Source organism: Halichoerus grypus, chromosome 2, assembly GCF_964656455.1.
Source record: "Halichoerus grypus chromosome 2, mHalGry1.hap1.1, whole genome shotgun sequence".
In the NCBI taxonomy this organism is placed as follows: domain Eukaryota; kingdom Metazoa; phylum Chordata; class Mammalia; order Carnivora; family Phocidae; genus Halichoerus; species Halichoerus grypus.
In genome coordinates, this window is record NC_135713.1 from 124,583,822 (window position 1) to 124,605,439 (window position 21,618).

At 59.2% G+C, this 21,618-nt stretch overlaps 1 protein-coding gene across 7 annotated transcripts in view; it reads right to left on the bottom strand.

Moving 5' to 3' along the window:
- TCF7 (transcription factor 7) overlaps positions 1 to 21,618 on the bottom strand; it is a 32,447-nt gene that overhangs the window by 8,221 nt on the left and 2,608 nt on the right. For 6 of the 7 annotated variants that reach the window (XM_078067512.1, XM_078067513.1, XM_078067515.1 and 3 more), the window contains 2 exons: positions 1,088 to 1,199; positions 239 to 329 (listed from right to left, as the gene is read on the bottom strand). In XM_078067512.1, coding sequence (XP_077923638.1) covers positions 239 to 329; positions 1,088 to 1,199 — 203 coding nt within the window. Of the gene's footprint in view, positions 1 to 238; positions 330 to 1,087; positions 1,200 to 13,865; positions 14,374 to 21,618 lie in introns of those variants that run through there. The other variant, XM_078067518.1, reaches the window with a different exon arrangement.

Genomic DNA, 21,618 nt, shown 5'->3' on the forward strand with positions numbered 1-21,618 from the left:
ACGCCACTCGAGGCCCCCAGACATGGAGGCCGAGTTCACGTGCGGCAGGACTGAGACCAGGAGTCAAGGGGAGTGCAGTGGGCCACCTGGGGAACGGACAGAGCTGCTGGACGGCCCCCGGTTCTGACACAGGGCTGGCAGCAGAGTGCTGGCAGAGCAGGGTGGAGGAGGAAGAGGACACGGCAAGTATGGGTCTCACCAGCGCGAGGCGCCCCCTTCCCGCCGGGCCCACACTCACCAGCTCACAGTGTGGGGGAGTTGTCCCATGCTGCCTGAGGTCAGAGAGTAGAAGCCAGAGAGGTCAGGGGTCTGCAGAGGCCTGTGAACTCCTACAGGGGAGAGGGGCCAAGGGAGTGAGCTAGCCGGACCTGGGACTGCACCCTAGAGCCTCCTGTGGGGCCTCTAAGACCCTCCCTCCGTCTGCTGGAGGACCAGACATACCGGTTTGTTCGGGACTATGCCAGTGTGATGACAGGGCCCCATTTCCAGGGCAGAGAGGCTGGGTGACCAGCCTTAAGGACACTGGCTGGCCAGGGGAGAGGTGGAGCCACTGAGGGGTGGGCAGGCCAGGCCTCGCCGTGCCCTGGTCCACTGCTGGTCTTCACCTGGGGCCTCTCGGCTGGGGGCTCTGGCCTGGGCAGCCTGGGTTCCACCCACCCCCTCTGCCTCCCCAGGGTTGAGTCAGCACGTTTCCCACAGCCGACAATGGCTGATTTCAGAATGACTTTCCCTGAGGCTGAGGTGAATCAGCCATCACAACCACCACTTTCCATTTTCTCACTGGGGGGAGGGAAAGGATACAAGTTTTATTGTCCTCAGCTTTACACAGATGCCTGCTCCCACATCCTGGCATTGGGAGGCCCCTCGGGATTAGGCTCCTACCTCAACCTGAAGCCCTCCAAGTCTGACCTGGCACAACCTGCCCTCAGGCTCCCCATCCACCTTTCTGGTGGTTTCTTTGGGCTTTGAGTTTGCCCAGCCCCAGGTTTTCCAGTTGTAAAAAGGGCCTAGCCCCTGGACTCAGAAGCTAGGGACTTGGCCCCCAGACTCTGGGGCTGCCAGGCCCCTCCCCTTCCCAGATCCATACCTTGTTTCTGGCTGATGTCGGCTGGTGCAGGTGTAGGGTGGGGGCTGCTGAAATGTTCATAGAGAGGAGAGAGTTGTGGGACGCTGTGGGCTGGCTGACTGGCCTTGTTGTGCTGAAAAATGAGGGGGGTGGTGTGAATGTGGGGAGACCCAAAGGAGGAAGGCCCAGGGCTGGGGGCATACATATAGACAGAGCCTCTTTTAGCTGTGCGGGTAGCCCAAATGTCAAAGGAAAGTGGGGGTGGTTAAAACCACAGGCCTCAGGGAGGGGGCACCACTCAAGCCATCCTATGTCCAGTGGCCCTGCCCACAGCCCCCCACGCTTTGCTCAGGCAGCCCTACCACCTAGAGAGCCTCTTGGTTTCTATACACTCAATCCCAGAGGCACATCTCCCCTGTCCAGGAAATTCTTTCTGCCTCTGGGTCTGAGACACTCCCCCCCCCGCCCCCCACCCCTCGTCCCCTGGTTTCTCTGAGGCCCTGTGGCTTGTCTGAGGGGCTGCTCACGGCCTTCAGCCCCAGACATCAGGTAATGGTCTCAAGACCTGGCTTACCCCAGGACAGCCTGGAGTTTTCTTTCCTCTTCCTCCAGCCCCCAGACTCAGGGTTTGGAGTCTGACCCACTATTCCACCTCAGGCTTCACAGGATTTGTGGGGACAGGGAAGGCTCCCATCGCCCTTTAACTCAGAGCAGGTGGGCTAGGTGGGGCCAGGCTCCCTCCAGGGCCAGCCCACCCAGCCCCCACACTTCCTGTTTCCTCAGCAACACAGGACTCTTACTTTTCACACTAGTCACATGGATCTGTCATGAGATGACTCATGCTGGGAAGGGGGCTCCCCATGCGACCCAGCCACAGGGAGGTGCTGCTCGGGGCCAAGGCACAGCTCTGCATATCCCCAGCGCACCCCTGCACAAGCCGGGACCCTGGAAACATCATCTACCACTGAGGCTCAGCTTCACTTGGAAAGTTCAGCACAGATAAGTGACTTCTGACTCACGGCACAGAAGAAGCAGGACATCTTTGGAGCAGGACAGTAGTGAGAGGTTTTGGTCTGGGCTCCTTCCCAGGGTGCAATTTCCCACTGGGGGAATTCAGCCAGACTCCCTAACATCTCTGGGCTTCAGTTCCCTCTCTTGTGTAATGGAGTTTGTGATCCCTGCATCACCAGGTCCGGGGAAGCTTAGGGTGGCTCATGGTGAGGAGGCCTGGCACAGGACCCCTTGGGATTGGCTGTTTGGGGTCCAGCGAGGCGAGAGGGAAGGCGCGGTATGTGCTGCAACTCAGCCAAGGTGTGAGGCTTCCAGGTGGACACAGACTCACCCCCCCGGCCCGGCAGCGGCCCTGGCTGCCCTGTCCCCCACACTCCTGCCTCCAGGGGAGCTTGAGGCGGGGCTCCTGGCCGCGGCACCCTTCCCTCGGGGCGCCACCTCTGCAGCCCCCTAGCCGTCCATCGGCCCACCGGGCAGAGCCTCACATCCTCCTGTCCTCAGGCAGACGGGGTGGCGTCCCAGCAGGACCACAGCCCCTCGTGAGCCCCTCTAACTAGAGCCCTGTCTCGGCGTCCTGGGGCAGCCCACGGAGGGCTCTCCCCTGTGAACTTGAGGAGTCGTCGGCTGGCCCCGTGCAGACCCTGGTTCGAACGTGTGTGGCCTTCAAGAACGGACTACAGTCTCTTGTCAAACGGAGAGGGTCACAGGGTTGCTGTAAGGGCAAAGGCACACAGTACCCAAGAGCTCGATTCCTCAGGTGTTGCGCCATGAGGAAGGGACACGCAGGGAGCCCCTCACGTGCACAGTCCTTCCCTGGCCCTGAGGTGCTGGCCTCATGCGGGCCAGTTTTGGTCTGAATTTGCCAGAGGGCATCTGCCTGAGGATGGAAGACCCACGTGGCAGCCCACTGGCAACCTCAGCCCTGCAGGCTGAGGACGGGGCCATGGCGTCTCCAGGCCGTGGGTGCGGTGACTTTCCCGTTGCTGTTCTAAGGCAAGGCTCTCGGAGCCAGCTGGGGGGCCCGTGCCACACTCAGGACCCGGACACGACTGTGACAGAGCCGGAGCGCGTGTGGGCACGGGGGCAGAACGGAGGCTCCTCAGGCTTGCCGGCAAGGGCTGGCGGGACAGGAAGGGGCCGCGGCAGCTACGGGGTGAGGACACCTGTGGAACCCTTCAGGACTGCGCGCCTGCCGCACGCCAGGCTCTGTGCCAAGCAGTCCGCGAGGCCAGCAGCTTTCCCACTAGGGTACCCACAGGCTGCCAGTTCGCCCCGCTGTAAATCCTCCCTCAGCCACCAGCTCGTGCCTCGTTGCGAAACGCAGCTGCGCCATCCCCATCCTGGGCTCCTGTTCTTAGTTCCCGTGCCGTCCCTTGCGCCATCGCTTCACCAGATGGCTCCTGTCAAGGTCCCCAGCGACTGCCACACTGCTGAACTCAATGCTCAGTCTTCCTTTTACCTGACCTCTCGGCGGGACTGGACACAACTCATTTCTCCCTCCTCCTTGAAACAGTTTCTTGGCTTGGCTTCCAGAATGCCACACAAACCTGATTTGCCTCCAAGCTCACAGGCCGCTCTCTGTCGGCCTGCTTCCTGCCTGCCCATCTTCCTGACCTGACCCAAGATGGGCCCTCGGCTTTCCATCTCCCCTCATTCCCAGAGTGCTCTCATCCAGGGTCACAGCTTTCCATGTCTTCATCTGATGACGGACATTCCAATCTCAGCCCCTACTTGCTCGAGGGAACTCCACTCCCCAAACGCCTACTCACCACGTCTACTTGGAAGTCTGAAATGCTCCCCAAACTCAGTACGTCCAAAGCAGAGCCTCTGGTTTTCTGCCCCAAATGCTGTTCTCCGTCTTCCTCAGTTAATGGCCACTCCCTCCTTCCAGTTGCTCAGATACCCTGGAGTAGTCCTTGACCCTCTCACATCCCGCCTCTGGTCTGTCAGTCACCTGTCACCCGGACGACTCCAGTGGCCTCCTGTCCCTCCACCAGTCCTCCATCCAGCAACCATGTAAATCAGATCACAGCTCTCCTGCCCAGAGCTGCCCGCGCCCTGAGAAAACCTCCAAAGCACTGTGTGGTCAGGCCGCACTCCCTCCCGCTCTTCCCTGCTCACGCCCAGCATTTCCACGTGTGCTTCAGCCTCCAGCTTCCTCCTCCAGCTGCTATAGTGATCACTTTCAGGTGTGCCATGAGCTAAAGTGGGCAAGGGTGCTTAGGCTCTCTGACATTTATATTAACCTTTTCAGTACAGGATCCTGGGCCAGTTTGCCCCTTGAATAATGACGATGAGAAAAGTAGCCCTGATTACCTCACTGATCACAGATACAAAAATTCTGCCTTATCTTGGAATTTGGGGGAGCAGCAGCCGAGGGCCTGGGAAGCTTCCTGAAAGCCTCTGGGGCCTTTTTACCCTGATAGGTCCCCAGGAGAGTGGTAGCCAGACATCATCAGCCCTGCCCAGGCCTTGTGACAGGGCCACAGCCTCAGGGCCCATTCCCTCAAGAACCTGGGACCCTGGTGGAAGGCATTCCACCATTCGCCACCTAAGGGCACAAACGCCTGGAGCCCTGGCCCAGAATGAAAACCCTGTGGAATGGAAACCCTCCACAGGTCCCTCCGGCCTGGGGGCTTTTGAATGTAAGCCCCTGCTTCCGAGAAGGCCTTGCCATCTAAGCCCTGACTCCGGCTCTTGGGCCCCCAGACCTGTAAGCCTGGCTGGTGGAGTGGGACCCCTGGAAGGAAGTCTTAGGACCAGAGCCTGGGGTCCAAGGTGCCAGCTTCAGGAAGACAGTCTCAGAGTTCCACTCTGCCCGGGAAGGGGGTAGGGCGGGTCTGTTCCGAGGGAGGGAGAGGGTGGCCCCACGGCACATTTCTCAGCAAACCCCCATGCCTGGGGAGGGCTAGCTTTGGCCAGGAAACCACAGAGGCCTCTCACCTGATGGAGGACCAGAGCTGACTGTGCTAGGCCAGGCTGGCTAAGCCTCACGGTGCGGCACAGCCAGGCCTAGGAAAACCCCGAATCCAGCTCAGCCTACAGCCTGTGGCCTGGGATGCATGTGTGGAACGGGTATTGAGGGGGTGGGAGGTAGGAGGTGTTGCCCGATGGGTCAGAGGGCTCTTCCTGTCCACCAGCCTTCCCTGGGAACTCGGGAAAAGCCTCTAATTAAACAGGAGTCTGCAGCAAAACCACAGGAGAGGTGCCAGGTGGGCAAGGGTGGAGCAAAGAGCCTGCCATTCGCTGGAGGCCTTGGGGTGGCCAGGGCTCCGGGGCAGGGCACTGAGGGCCTGGCCAGTCCTTCCCACGGTGATGCAGGCTGCCCCTCAGCCTCACTCCCCAGCCCCCTCCGTGTCTGCGCTGGTAGCCAGGGGGAACCGTCTGGCATAGGGCCCAGTGCCCCACGCCCCCCTCAGCCAGTGGAACGTCCCGCTCCACGGCCTCAGCACAAGGCTGTCCCAGGGCCAGGCCACCCAGACAACAAGGAGCCCCGTGACCGGAGCTCCCCCCTCTCCTTCTGAAACTGACCGCCCAGCCTCCAGGGGAAGGGGGCAGGCCTGGGCTGGCCATCCCCACCAGGCCGAGTATCTCGACGCACAACCTCACCTGTCTTACCTGAAGGCAGGGTGCCAAGCACAGAGCTGCGCTCCCAGTAAGTGTTCACAACAGGGTGGAATGACTACACAAAAGACTCAACAGCAGTCCATACTCCTTGGTCAGGATGCTCCCCGGCCCATTATCTGCCTCTGCCTGCATGCCCCCATCTCACACTCGCACGCACGCGCACACACACACACACCAGAACGCAGCACTACACGACAGGTCTAGGACTCGGAGACCCTGGGGCTGGCAGGCCAGGTCCGCCACAGTCTCGACAGAAGTCATCCTTCCTGCTGGTGCATGGCTTTTACTGCTCGGCACCCCTCCGACTCAAAATCCACTGTCCCGAAGGTGGCCCCCATTTTTCTGGGACACTTTCACTAGCCCATGGCTGGAAATTCCTCACTGTGCTGCCCTAGCATCGCTCCTCTCGCTGAGGAGCCCGGAGCCAGGAGGGGGATCAAAAGGCAGGGCGGGACGGGAGGAGGTGGAAATCAGGGACTCCGGGGGCAGGTCTCCTCTGCTCGGAGGTTGAGCTGGGGCCTGGCTGGGCTGCCCTCCCGCACCCCTCGCCCCCCTACTTCCTGCAGGCTCAGGTGAAAACTGAACACCGTCGGCATTTTCCCTGCAGACCGCAGCGGTCTGCTCACAGGCCGTGTGCACCCTGAGAGCCCTTGCCACCGCCGGCAGAGAAAACTCCCTCGCCTCTGACGGTTGACTCTGAAAACCCCCACACGCTTGAGCCCCACAACACTTTCCCAGCGAAGAAAGTTGCCGCTTCCTCTGGCCTCACGCGTGGGGGTGGGGAGTGCGTGAGGCCCTCCCAGGCCAGCCTCCCTGTGGCTGGGCGGGGGGGGGGGCTGTGCCAGGAGACGTGCCCCCCCGCTCCCCCCCCAGATCCTCTGTTGATCACCAGCGGCGGACCCTGTCCATCAGCTCGTATCACTGAGCGCCTGGGTGCCAGGCCAAACAAATGTTTCGGGCTGAGAGAAAAGCATTTCCTAACAGTCAGCAGGCGGCTACCATGTGTGAGGCAGGGTTCTGAGTGCCCTCCGGAGGGTAACTCCTATGCTCCCCAACAACATGCATAAATATTCTCTCCCTCCGACAGAAGAGGAAACTGAGGCACGCAGAGGCTGTGCAGTGGGCCCGAGATCCCACAGGAGGTGGCAGGGGCCTGCAGTTGTCGCGCACGGACGCGGAGGCGCAGGGGAGGGGGCCGCAGCCCACCCGGTGTCCTTCTCCAGACGCTGGTTCAGCTATCCGAGCCACTGCTTCCCTGACCCCAACAATGCTTCGGCGGGCTCCAGTGCCGCAGGGATTGGGGTTCAGGCCACACCACCTGCCTGCCGGCCTGCCTGCCAGGGGGCACCGAGAGCCCCCCTGATGGCGGGAGCTGGACCTGCCAAGGCCTCGGCGCACGGGCACCCCACTCATCCTGGCACGGCCACGCAGGCCTGCCCCTCGCCCGCCCAGGTGCCTAGCTCTTCTCTGCCTTGGTGCCTCTGCCCGCCCCCTCCTCCGTCCCCTCATCATTTCCCACGTTTCCTCCTGCTGTCTGCACACCTCGCCCCTTCTCATTCAGACCTCAGTCTAAGGGTCACTTCCTCGGAAAGCACCGTGACCTGGCTGCAGTCCCCCAGCCTCGCAGGCAGAAGTGCCCAGCGGGTGCAGAGGTCGGCCTGGGGCTCCGGAGGGCAGAGCCGGCTTGTTAGTCATCTCCGCCTGTCCGGGTTCTGTCCTTGGCACGTCCACTAAGACTTGCGGAAGGAAAGGCCTCCAGAATCCCTGGTGCCCCAGAACCTCCGCACGCCCCACCCCCTCATCCGCTCCGCCGTGGAGCGGACTTCAGCCCCCCTTCTTCCCTATGCTCCTGGGCCGGAGCTGGAGACACGCCCGTGGGGATGAGCCCACAGGAGTGGCGGATCCACACCTCGAGCCTCGTGTTCCTTCCAGGGCAGGGGGGGCTGCTGGTGCAGTTACCGTTCTCTTCTGGGGGTGCACAGAGGGGCGGTGAGTACTGTGGGGGCCACATGTGACTGCCCATTCAAGAAAGGCATTCTTCCCATTTTACAGATGAGACGTGTGAGGCTCTGAGGTTGAGAAGATTTCCTGTTAGCCATGCAGCCAGGTCCTCTCTCAGGTCCGTGCTGGGGCCCCTTGATGGGCTCTCGGGGTCTTTGGTGATGCCAGACGGCCACACCGTCTCCCCTCCTCTCCTCTCCAGCCACATGGGGCTGCTCGGCCCTGCCTCGAGAACTCTCCTCCGACTTGGCTTGGCCAATGTCCATCCATCTCGCAGGCCTCATCATAAATGAGACTTCCCCCTGGAAGCCCTTCCTCCCCTCCCCGTGTGAGCAGGGGTCCCCTGCTATGGTCCCCTGACCGCAGCACTGACCCTACTGTGCCAAGGTGTCTGTTCACTGGTCTGTCTTCACTGCTTCCCTGAGATCGGAGATTGTACCCTGCACTGTTTGTTACCCCAGTTAAAGCTGGGCCCTCAAGGCTGGGTCTCTAGCGGGGGGTGGGGGGGTGGGGAGGGTCCCAGCACGAGCCAGTGTTTAGGGAGGATGTGGCAGCACTGGACAGAGCACCCAGGCTGGAGCTGGGCACAAGGTCACAGCAGTACTCGGGAGGCCAGAAAGAGTTGGGGCCACTGCTTGGAGTCAGGGACCTCCTGCCTGACATCGGAGACCCCACGCCTCCTCCTACCCACCCCCCCATCTCTTCCTGCCTGCAATACTTCGGCAATCAGGATAACCAGAAAGTTGAAGCCAGGGCTGCTGCTAGTTCATATGGAGCCTTTGTGCTCATTAGAAAAAGTACATCTTCCTGTGGACAGATACCTGGGCCCATGTGAGGGCACATGGCTCGGGGTGCATGAGTATAGGCTGGGCCTCAGCTCCTTGGCCCAGCTCCCCTGCAAAACCCCACACACTGGCCATGCTCAGAAGTCCCCTCCACTTCTAACTTCTCTTCCCCGCCCTGCCAAAAGCCATGCTCCATCCAGGGCCTGGCCCCGAGCATCCACTCTGGCCTTGATCAGTTCCTCCTGGCTCCTCTCTCACCTCTAGGGCCCACCAGGTAGTCCCACAGCTCCCCCAGACCTGTGTCTGGAGCTGGGACCCACTGTCACCAGTGGTTGCTTGAGTGCCAAGGGATCTGGCCAGTTGCCGAGTGGGAAGCTCCCCCAAGGCCTGGGACACTGAGGGTCAGTTTCCGAGAAGAAAGCAAGCCCCCCAGACCTTCCAAATGGGACTTGCCTGCATATCAGCTGGGCCTCGATTTGTGGGTCCCGGCAGACCCTACCTCTGCAGACAGACCCTGGCAGGGCTCGTGCCATTTTATCCCCAGCCCCCACTCGGGGCCCTGCTGCCCAGGACATGGTGCTCTCCGGAGGACAGCCCGAAAGCTCCCCGCCCACAGCATGCCGGACGCCTTGTGCCAGACACCCACCGCAGAGCACAGAGCCGTGGCCGTGTGGCTGGCCGAGCTGGAGGACTGGGGGATGGCTGGGCCACACCCTTGGGGACCGGGAGGCTTCGGTCCCACCTGCCAGCAGAGTACTGTTGCCATGGCTGCACAGAGCCCTGCCAGGTGCGTGTGGCCAGTCTACCAGCTGCCTGGCCTCAACATCAGATAACAGGGCCCTGCCACGGCAGAGGTGAGGACCAGAGTCCCTGCATGAGGCCTTGGCAAACCACAGGCCTGCTCTAGACCCAGCCTGGCCCCGAGGCACCCTCCGAGCTAGCTGAACCTCACTGAGCTGAGTGGCCTGGCCCACAGCCTCCAGTGGTTTCTGTGCATTCGTTTACTTGTGTTTTCCTTCCTCCTCTTTGAGGTGAACGCCCCTCAGGACAGGATGTTTTTAGAGGAAAATAGAAGCTTCCGGGAGCTGCTGCAGCTGAGCTGCTCGTTGATTGATGCTACCGACACACGGTGTGGGGACCGAGCAGCGGCTCCGCCCTCCCCGCCCAGGCAGCCCCTCGGCCCGCTCCTCTCCCGTGCCTGGCCGTTCGGGAGCCCGCCACGGGGCCGAGCAGGCCAGCACGCCCTCGGAGCTCAGCCCACCTTTGGCAGGAGGGAGAGCACGGCTCTGCAGAGGGGGACCTGGGGAAGTTCAGAGATTTTGTTCCCCTGGGAGTAAAGCCAACAGGCTCTGTAGGAAAGGCAGGAAGGACAGAGCAGGGATGCGGAGTCAGAGACGGCAGCCCCCCTAGGAACAGCCAGCGCCCCCAGCCAGCGCCCAGCAGAGCTCCACCCTGCCAGCATCCGACCAGTCTTCCCTCGTCACTTTACGATGCGTGCGGACAGGGAAAGCGAAGCCCAGAGAGGCTCAACAACTTGCCCAAGGTCTCACGGCAAGTAGCGACAGATGCGGATTGGAATCCAGCCCTGTGGGGTTCCTGGCCAGAGATCGTCACCACTCAGGGGCAGACCTCACAGACCAGCTGGGAGCGGGGCCAGCATGGAGACCACACATGGGAAGCCAGGGGTTCCCAGGTTCCCCTTCCCTCACTCGGCGTCTCCCCACCCAGACCTCCCGCCCACCAGGGACCCGGGATCTCGGACGCTGCTGGTAACACCGTGCGGAGAAGCTTTCTGGCACTCACTGACGAGGCCTCTGACCCCCACCTAGCCCTACGTGAAGGGTGCCTTCACCCTGTCCTCATAGGAACTGACTCAGCTTCTCAGTCATCAGTGACTAAAGGAAACCTGGGAGGTCATCCCTCCCACAGGGTCTGGCCTGTGCTCACCCCTCCACATGGGACAAGGACTAAGGGCTGCTGCTGGCAAGAGCAGCGGCTCTCACCGAGGCCCGTCTAGAAGGGCAAGCATGCTGCCTACGAGGGAGAGCCCAGAGAGCCCAGGCAGCGCCTTGAAAGGCGGGGGGCTAATGGCACCTCCAGGGAAGGCGGGGGAGGAGACCCGGAGATCTCAGCACTGCGTTTCTGCCCCGATTAATGTGAGCCAGCTCCTGAGGAGCAAAGTCAGGACGGGGGTTTCTGGTCAGCTGTCTGCACCAGACCCAGGAGGACAGCCCTGCCCGGGGCCGTGGTCAGGAAGCTCCCCTGGGTCTCATCCTTGTAGCTCCTGCCACCCTTGGGGCCCTGCCCGGACGGAGCCCAGCAGTTTATGCCAAGGGAAACAAGGCACGGAGCCGAAAGGAGCTGCTGCGGGCTTCTCGGCTCTCAGCAAGCCCATCAGGCCCAGCGTCCACGACGGAGCAGGGCAGGGCTGCCACGGGGGCCCTCGGAAGACGGAGCCCCCAGTGAGGTGGAGTTAGGGGGTTCCGAAAACCACACCAGACAGCTCTTACAGATACTCACCAAGGTGTAACAGTGTAAAAATACATGGGAGAGGGGGAAATACCAAACTCCTGGGGGGGGGGTGAGGAGTGCAGAGGGAGGGGGTAGAGGGAGCCAAGGGGACCCAGCTAGGGCTATAAAACCCGTTCTTTTTTTCCCCCCTAAGAAGGAGTGGATAGGTATGTTTGTCTAAGAGGCAAGGAAGCATGGTGGTAAGAGCAGGAAACACAGAAGCCTGGGTTCGGATCACTCCTCCAGCACTTGGAAGGTGCAGGTCTCCCCAAGCCTTGGGCTCCTCATCTGTATAACGGTCCTATCTCATGGGGTTGATGTTGGGATTAAATTAATGAAGAACAAAATAAAAGAAAGAAAAAAGACAAAAGCAAGCACATCCCAGGCTTTTCAGGAAAGCCAGACTTTGTGCCAGGCTGGGTCCACTGGCTCTTGATTTCCTTTGGACTCTTGCCTGATTGCTATCAGGCCAGACCGCCGAGCTCCTGACTGGCCTTCAGTGACCAGAGCTGGGGGTACAAGACAAAATTGCTCTTGAAATGCCCCAGCAGGATGTGCCCATGGTGGGGCGGGAGGCCACACTAACAGACAGGACATACCCATGCCCAGGGACACCTCAGCATCCTTAGTCAGGCCATTCTCAGTGACTCAGAGCCTAGGACAACCTCCAGCCCAACCCCACATCACATGGAGGAAGGCACCTACTCCAGAGAGGCCCGACCCGGAGCACCAAGCTAAGCCAGGACCGGAGCCACAAAGAGCAAAGGGTCCAAGAACAAACAGTTTTTAAGTTATATCCTGCACACTTTCATCAGGCATCAGACCTGACTGATCTTAAATGTTATTTGGAAATACTTTCCAGGGCAACATTCATTCTGGAAACCTTGGGCTCCTGCTTCCAATCATGAAACACAACCCTTGTGGCCCTAACAACGCTGACTTGTCAGATGTCCAGGGAGGAAAGTATCCCGCCCTGACCCAGGCCCAGAGCCGTGAGGCCATGCCCAGGAGGGGCACTGAGGGCCAAGTGTGTCCTTGGGGCCAGAGAACCCAGCTGGACCCAGCTCACGAGCCCGAGAGGAGTGGGGGTACCACCCAGCGTTGAGGCTTGCGGTGCCCCTATCTCCCACATTTGAGAGAAAAGCGGCAGAGCACCGAGGAGCCCGGACCTTGGGGTAGAAGAGACCTAAGTCCAAGCCCTGACTCTTCCAGGTCCTGGCGCGTCCTTCACCTCTCTGAGCCTCAGCTTCCCCATCTGTGAAATGAGAGCAGCAACAGTCACCACTTTCTCAGCTTCCTGTAAGGGTCTCGGTACTGGGACTTAGATACCGGGCACGGGCCAGCACTTGGGAAGTTCTCGACACACACACCACTAAAGCTGCTGTCACTCCCTCAGCTACGGTTTGCTGAGCGCCTGCACCGCACCGTGCCCTCTGCAGGGACTGAGAGGCCAGCAGGGAGAGGACGGATGTGGCCCAGGCCCGGAGGTCTTCTCCAGCCCTTTCGGACCCAAACCACCATCCCTGGAACCCCGCCTCCACACGGCCATCAACCCCTGTGGCCTTGGCAATCGCAGCTTCGCCTGTCCCTGCACCCTGAGGACTATGGTCACCCCCAAGCCCCACCCATGGGGCTGCCCACCACAGCTGGGTGGCTCCCGCCTGCACACTGCGTCCAGCCAGCCGGCGCGCTGTGGGGCGGCTGCCGGAGCCCGGCACGCACGGAGCAGCCGCCCCGCCCGGGCCCCGGCTGTACCCAGCAGGGACCTCACTGCTGCCACCACGAAGCTCTCTGCAGGCTGTCTCTCAGCATCCCTGAGGGTCCACCCACCCTCTGCCCGCCTGGCCACTGGGCCAGCCACAGAGCCATCTGATTTGAATGAAACTTCAAACTTAATGACTTTCATGCTGGTTATTTAAAACGCAATGTAATTTTCTTAAACACCCTATTATTTCCTTTGATAGCTACAAAGCTTCCCCCAATCCCATAAGCATGTTTATTTTTAGGGAAAAGAGTGGTTTGCAGTTGGGTCACAGAGACCATAGAGAGAGGGAACCCACAGAAAGCAGGGCAAAGAGTCAACCCCAGCAGCCTGGAGATCTGCAGCTGCCCTGCCTCCCTGCTGGGGCCGGCCCCCACCCTCCTCGAGCCAGCACATCAGCCAGTGGCCCTCCTGTCCAGCACCTGACAGTGGCCAGTGCTCCCCCTCCACAGGGCCCCAGGGTCCTCATCTGTAAGATGGTGCCACCAGCTTCCCAATGAGTGTCCCACAGACATTCCAGGCATGTATGGGGCTGGGAAAGGGGTCCTGGGGCCACCGACACCGCCCCAGCTGCCTCCCTCCTGCTTCCTCCAGACATTCTGCCCTGGGTAAAGCCTTGGGGCCCGAAGCTTTCACCAGCTGGATGAGATCTGTGCCCAGATGGAGTGGCCCAGGCAGGGGCTGCGCACACTGGAGGGTGGGTGGGTGTGGCCCTGCCAGTAGGGGCTCCCTGTCGAGGGAGGGGGCTGCTGGTGGGTGTGCGTGCAGAGGTCAGCTGAGCCCCACCAATGCGGGGCGTCCTCTGGGAGTGGCTATTTTTAGATCCTAGGCTTTCATGTGGCCGAATGATGTGGAGTTTACAAAGCATCGGTAATGCGTTTCAGATGGCGGCCCAGCAGAGCGGGAGGCTAGGCCTCTACCACGAAAGCCAGGTCAGAGTTAGTCAGAATGCCCTCAGCCTGGCCTCCCAGCACCTGTCCCTCCTGCCCCCTCCCATCTTCCTTGCCTGATGATGGGGAGGATGGCCTGGAGCAGTCCTGGCAAGGCCCAGCAAGCGCCCCAAGGCCCACCTGAGTAGCAGGTGCCTCTAGCCCACACTTACCTGAACCTCAGAAATCCTTCCTGGCCAGGGATCCCCACTCCCAATTTAGAGAAGGAAATGGAGACCTAGAGAGGTTAACAGATTTGCTCGAGATCACACAGCCAGGAGAGAAGGTGGCCCTGTCCTCTGGCTTCCTTCCCCATCACAGCTCCCTGCCCTCATGGGCAAACTGGGCTTTCTGGGAGGGGGAGACATGCCACCCTGGCTAGGCCAGCCCACACATGGTGGGGAGGGGCAGCCCTAACTGCCAATCCCCAAAGCCCACTGTTCCTGGGGTGGGCCATGTCCTGCCTATCCGTGCCTTAGCCACACATTCGTCAATTGGAAGCAGACAGTGTGGGGCCCCAACAACTTTCCTGTCCTGGAGAGAGAAACAATTGGTCGTTTTCATGGGAGGGGTAGGGGAAGCTTATTTGGCAGAACGTCTGCTTCCTCTGACCTCCAGGGAGCTCTGGCTGCAGAGTCGGCTGTGCCCGAAAGCTCGGTCACCAGTCTTCCTCTGGGCTCCAAAGCCACGTCTGCTGGCAAAGCCCAGGCAGTCAGTCTCCATGGGACAAGCTACATGGGCAGCCCCCACCCCACGGGAGAGGGCAAGACTCACGCCCATCCTGGCCCTAGCCCAGGCCACAGCCCCTATCCAGCAGGGACCATCCCTCCCCACACGACGGGACCGCACCAAGGGGAGCCCACGGTTCTAGCAGGATCAGAACAGGCCAAACCCTATGACCAGGACAGACCCACCCAGGACCCACCTGAGAGACTGTGCATGCTAAGGCCACATCTTTTTAAGGGAGGGCGGTGGTGCCCAGGACCAAAACCCAAGCATCATGGATCTGTAAGTGGAGGCACCCAACTGCCTGAGGGAAGAAGCTACCAATGTCCTGGGTTCTCAGAGACCTTCCCCAGACTTGAGTCCTGCTAAAGACAATGCTGAGAAAAGGTGCTCTCTATGCCCTGGCTAAATTACCAACGGGCTGAGGGACCTGACCTCTGGGGTTCAGTTCCTCTCAGTCACCAGGAGGACAAGACCCTGGACTCATGACCCGAGAGAGAGACTGAGAGTCAAATGAAATAACATGAAAATGCAAACGTCCACCTCCGAAGCTCTGTTGCCCTGCACGTGCCAGCACACCGGGTCTCCCCTGCCCAAAGCCCACCCCTTTCCTTGGCCCTGCTCGCACTCCTCCTACCAGCTTGGGGCCTCGCAGCGTCCACCCTGCCCCAGCTGCTGGCCCTGTCTGCCTCTCCCTCCATAGCCAACTCAAACCATCTGCGACGGTCACCACTTGGCCCTTCGTGATGCCAACACACCGCGTGTGCCCGCCAGCCACTCCCAGGCTCTGGGACCAGTGCTGCCTGCATATCAAGTTCGCATGCTGGGCCCTCCCTGCTGGCTCTTCTCCAGCCTCACCTCGTGCTCCTCACCGACCCTGGGCTTCGGGCTGCCCTTCCAATGACCAACAACATACTCATTTCTGTTCTTCTCTGCTCAAACTGCCCCGCCCCCAGAGCGTTCTCCCACGTCACCTGTGCAGGGTTCCAGCTGGCCCTCTCAGGAAGCTCTTCTGGCTGCCCCCCCCCCGCAGCCGGCCTCTCCTTCCTCGCTGCCCTTCATCCAACTTGGGCAGAACCTCGAAGTTAACTGTGAGCCCCCAGGAGAGTCTCTTTGCCTCAAGAGGACTGAGCTCCGGAGGGTAGAGGCTACCGCCCCTCTGTGCTGAGCCAAGGCCAAGCATGCAGGGGCTCGGAAATGCCAACAGGGGCCTGGAACCAGGGTTCCAGATACAGCAGCCACTCTGTCACGGGGCAGGCTGGACAGCTGCGCTCCATGGCGCCGTAGGGGAGCCGGCTGCTGAGCGGAGAAGAGCAGGTGTGGGGGCTGTGTCCCAGCTCAGCTTCAGGAGCCCCCCTCCAACCTGGCACAGCACCCTTTGCAGGAGCTCTTCACGCCGGTGTTAGCAACCCACTCCCCAGTGCTTGCACTCACAGCATCGGCCGCGTACCAGGGACCCCACACACGTTGCCTCCTTCCATGCCCCAGGAACCCTCCTTCTCCTTGTTTCTTGATGAGGAAACTCAGGCTTCCAGCGGTTAAAGAACTCACGCAGGGCCTCTCAGCCAAGGAGTGGCAGATACAGTATTTGAGGGTGGGTCTTCCAGACAATGCCCTCCCTTTCCGTGCCTCTAAGGGGCCTTGGATAGGTCCCTTCCCTGACCTGGCCTTCCTGTCCCCACCGGTGGAGGAGGGTGGTTACCCAAAGATCTGTACACTGTACTATTGGGGAAGGGGGGCCCTGAGACCTGATAAAACACCTGTTTCCTCCACCCGAGTCTTGTTTGTACACGCGGCAGGAAGCAGGCAGTCACAAGGCGTGAGGGAGCGTGACTGTATGGCTTCAGGACCACAGGCCCCCGAGGAGCTCATAGGGAGGCCGCGACACCCCCGCCCCTCCCTACGGCTGGACCCACCCTCACCCAGCCTGACCTCAGCAGTCATTTGAATTGAAACCAGGATCCCCCGGAGCCCATGCTCACAGCTCAGCTAAACCCCCTTTGCTGCAGGGGCAAGGGGTGGGCTGTGGTCTCAGGAGACCCAGGAGGCCATGGGCTGCTAGCAGCCTCGGGGAGGTCACCACCAAGCCCACCCCTCTTCAGCTCCACTCACACCTGAGTCTCGGAGCACCTGGGGAGGTGGGCAGAGCTATGGAAGCCGGCTCGGTGAAACCCTAGTATGACTGGGTGAAGACTACCCGGGCCTTGGTGACCAACCAGGGCTCTGTCAGCCCCTCCAGCCCACTGAGCTAGAGGAGCGGGCAAGGACCCTGTAACTACAGCCCCTGCGGACGGGGTGCGGTGGCGGCCTGGAGGAGGCCTTTGTAGTGCTCTCCTGGCCCTGAAAGGCAGCAAGATGGGACCCTGAAAATCAAGTCGCACCTTGGGGGCTGCAGATTTTCCAAATACCACAGCCAATACCACACAGCCTTCCAAGTCAGGAAGGAAGGCAAGTCAAAATAACTTTTAAGTCCCATTTCCCACCATGACCCTATTAAATGAACAACAGAAAAGAAACTCCATGTTGGGAGTTTGCATGCTTCGACACTGCAAGGAACCCCATAGCAAACTGGGGCCAGAGGGAAGCAAAAGGCTGTAATTCTTCCTACCATTTTATTTTTAACATTTTATTTTTTTTTTATGTAATCCCTACCCCCAGTTTGGGGCTCAAATGCATGATCCCAAGATCAAGAGTCACAGGCTCTACCCATTGAGCCAGCCAGGCATGCCTGATTCTTCCTGCCTTTTGACCCCATAATTCTTACACGTATTGCTCCAAGAAAATAATCAAAAAGGAAACTAAAGAGTGATTTGGGGGCACCTGGGTGGCTCAGTCGTTAAGCGTCTGCCTTCGGCTCAGGTCATTGATTCCAGGGTCCTGGGATCGAGCCCCCGCATCGGGCTCCCTGCTCGGCGGGAAGCCTGCTTCTCCCTCTCCCACTCCCCCTGCTTGTGTTTCCTCTCTCGCTGTCTCTCTCTCTCTGTCAAATAAATAAATAAAATCTTAAAAAAAAAAAAAGTGATTCGTACACAGCATCATTCCCACTGGTAAAGAAGGCAAGCTGTGAGCAAACTAGAACCTGCCTGAGGGATAACAAATAAAAATGCTGTATGTGGGCACCATCTGCGGGAGCAAACATGCACCACCACACCAGGGGAAGAACTGGGGCAAGATAGGACGGGGTGCACACATGCATGACCACGTGAGCAAAGGTCTGAAAATGGTTTGGCAGCTGGTGGCCAAATGGGTCTTTTCCTTACAAAAGAGCTTCAGCCCCGAACATCTTCCACAAAGGGCTTCTACGTGGCTGGGGAAGGGGGTCTTCTTTCAGATGAATCTTTGAAGATGAATCTTTGAGCATTGTAGGAGAGGATCTCAGGATAGAGAGAGTAGTGGGGCTTCCATCCTGGCTCCAAGAACTGTACTTCCCCTCCCAAGAATCCCTAGGTGAGGTACGGTAGCAAGAAAGGGGCCTGTACACAAAGTGCCTGGGGGGGACTCAGTCATTTGACTGTCTGACTCCTGATTTCGGCTCAGGTTGGGATCTCGGGGTCTTGGGATCAGGCCCCGTATAGGGCTCCCCGCTCAGCAGGGAGTCTGCTTGAGATTCTTTCCCTCTCCTTCTGCCCCTCCCCGCTCGCTTACTTGTAAGCGCTCTCTCTCTCTCTCTTAGAATAAATAAAGCTTTAAAAAAAAGGGGGAGGGCCTGTATACCTGTGTCCCTGTCCCGGAGCTTAGCCCCCAGGGTTTAGACCCCCAGACCCCTGTGGCCCAAAGTAGAGATACAACCTTCCAGATGGGAGTCTATATGGGGCCTACCACTGAGCCACCACTAGTCCCAGATGAGCCAGGAGAGCAAGGGAGAAGGGATCAATTATGGCCAAACCCCAACGTCCCGAGCCCAGGACACACTGGCACCTTTCTGGGCACCCCCCTGGCACTGCTGCCTCCAGTCCACACTCCAACTCTGGGAGGAGGGCTCACCACTCCGATTGTGCAAATGAGGACACTAAGGTAGAGAGATACTTTTGACAGTTGGGCTGCCTTTGGTCTCAGTACAGCGAGTGCATCGTAAAGCAGGGCCACCCACTGCGGCCTGGAGAACCAAGGTGGGTGAGGCAGCAGAGGCCTGGGGGAATGACAGAGGGTCCCACTTGGATGTTCACAGGAGGTGTCTCTGGGGAAGTGATATTTGAATTCAGCCCTGAATGACGAATGAGAAGGTGGCAGCTCTGGGAGAGCCGGGGAAGAGAATTCCAAACTGAGGGAACAAGTGCAAAGGTCCTGAGGTGGAGAAAAATAGGATGGGTGTAAAACAGACGGAGACACTGCAGTAGCTGCTATTTAGGAAGAGAGGAAGAGTACGGCACAGACAAGGAGGGGCTGTCAGCAGGGCCGGCCACCCAGGCACTACGGCTGTGGTGAGTGGTTTGGACCTTACTCCAAGAGCAATGGGAAGCCACTGCGGGGTTTCATCTGATTGATGCTGGGCTGGTGTGTGGAGCCTAGATTGGGGGTTAGGGCAGGGGTTCAGAGGGGGGCCAAGGTTGAGGCACAGAGAGCCTGGAGGTGGCCGTTACTGTCTTCTGGGTGAGGGATGGTGGTGGCCTGGGCTTTAGGTGGAGACTGAAGTAGAGAAGTGGGAGATCTGGCATGTTTGGAGAGGAGCCCAGGTACTCTTTGTGCTCATCAGCTGGCCGACTCTGCATCTTCAGGAAGCTGCTCGGCAGACCCTCCTCCACAGCCCACAGCCCACGTGGGGGCCAGCTCCACCCAGGACGCCCCAGCAGGGCCTTCTGTGACAGCACTCCTCCTACCAGGGCCTGGTTCCAGTCTGTTCATCTGTCTCCTCCACTCAGCGAGGCACTCCCAGAAGCAGAGGCTGGTTGTGATCTGTCTGGTGCCCAGCCTGGTGCCAGACCCCTCCTAACAAGGTTCACTCCAACCAGGGCTGGTCATCAACCCTCACTAACCGTCCCCAGCAAGACCCGGCCACTCCCTCTCTCTGAGGCTATGGAGGGCTGGGTGGGTGCATCTCTGCAGAGCTTCCCTGGACATGGTGGCCGTGTGTCAGCAGCACTTCCTTCCTCTGCTCAAGTCTTGCTCATACCTGCACCTCCTGCTCCCCACAGGGCTCGTTAGCACAGCCCTCATCTGACCTCAGACCTTGGAACCCGGGAATGTGAGCTCAATGGCCTCCAAGCAAGGGTCCACTGCCTCAACTGGGCTCCCCCACACTGGAACTGATGCCCGAGCCCCTAGCTTGGGGCAGGCACATACACCGGGACGGCTGTGGAGATCAGGCCTGGGGAACAGTCCCAAGTCCCTGCAAGAGCCAAAAGGCTCAGCCTTTTTATTTTTTTTCAATTGAGATGTAATTCACACATCATAAAATTCACTGTTTCAAAGTATACCGTTCAGCGGCTTTAGTATATTCACAAGGTTGTGTACCCATCACCACTGTCCAATTTCAGAACACATTCATCACCCCAAAAAGAAACCCCATACCCATTAGCAATCACTCCCCATTCTCGTCTTCCCTCAGCCCCTGGCAACCACGCACCTATGTTCCATCTCTATAGATTTGCTTGTTCTGGGCATTTCATCTAAATGGCTAAAGGCTCAGCAGCCTTCCAGGCCATAGACTCCGAGTGGAGCCCACAAAAGGGGCCACAAGAGCAACCGGGCCTCATCTCCTTTCTGAGATTTGTGTCAGGCTGGCAGTCTCACCCATCCAAGAGTCTGAGTTTCCCTACGGAGTGATGCCTTACTCATCCCAGAATTTCCTCAAAGTCAGGCCCAGGACGAGCTCACTGGTCCTTCCATCCCCACCCCCACCCCCAATCTCAGAGCAGAACAGAGCAAACAAAACAGAAACAAGGAGGGGCTACTGGTCGAAGCCAGGAACAGTCTACAAGCCTATATCAGATGCCTCACAAACATCAGCCATGAAATAAACTTTGACCTAATTCTCCCTTCCCAAAACAGAGTTCACAAGAAGGCACGTACCAAAAAGAAGCACCCTTTTAGGGAAAAAAATTTCCCTCTGCCCCCTGGCAGCTGGCTGTGAGGTAGTCATTTGGTCCATCGCCCCTGGCAAGGTTTGAGTCTGCCCGCTTTGAGGCATCCAACATGGTAGCCACATGGGCATGCCACCCACACGTGGGTAGAGGACACCCTGGCATGGGCTTTCCCCACTGTCTGGGGAGGTTAAGCGACTGGCCTTAAAAACTTGTCAGCACAACTGCTGACCGCCTGGATTCTCTGAGAAAGGGCAAAGGGGGTCGGGGGGCCTAGATCTAAGGCCCATGGGCAGGGGCTGGGCAGCCTGACATCTGTGCCCTGAAGAGGGGCTCAGGAAAGCAGAGCTGGGAAGAAACCTCCAAAGGCAGTTTTTCCTCAGGGCCCTACAATGGACTCCTGACCCACTGTAAGAGTATCTTTTCTGATACATATGCTCCCAAAACATGGAGTCAATCAAATTTGCTTTTTAAAACCAACCATATTTTAAACGTTCACACAACTTTTTGGGTAACACAAGCAACTACTCCGATTTGCTATTTATTTTGAACTATCAGGTTTGCTTAAAAGAGGCTCCCCTATATTCATGCACATTTTCCTCTCCCGGTGTCACCCCAACTTAGGCCCTTGCCTCTGTCCTTGTCCCCAGCCCCACGGAACAGCTGGTTCCAGCACACAGAACATCAGCTCCAGAGCCTGTCTTCTTCCTCCCATGTTCCCAGACAGGCAGTGGGAAGCTGCAGCTGGGTGGGGAGTAGGGCAGGGGATTTACGTCTACAGGAGAGAGGATGATATACAGAAAAGCCTCTGCTATAGCTTAAGAAAGATGCCCAAGTTGAAAAAACAAATGACGCAGGCCAGGAGAATAATGGTGTGCCTGCCCGCAGCCCCCACCCCCGATCCTGACTGCTGGAGTTGGCTGTCGGTCGCCTACACTCTGACCAGTGTGAGCTTAAGGACACCAAATGGTCCCATCACCACACCCTGAAAGAGAACGAGGCCCTCCCACTCTGGGCACTCTCCCACTGGCCCAGGCCATGAAAGGAACGCAGAAATCCCGCCTCTTCCCTGCACCACTGTGGAATCACAAGAGGCTGGAGGGGAGCCTGCCTTCCTAGGACTGTTCTCGGGCCTAGGCCTTTTGTCTCCTGAAGGCTGTCACAGTGACCCCAGCGCCCT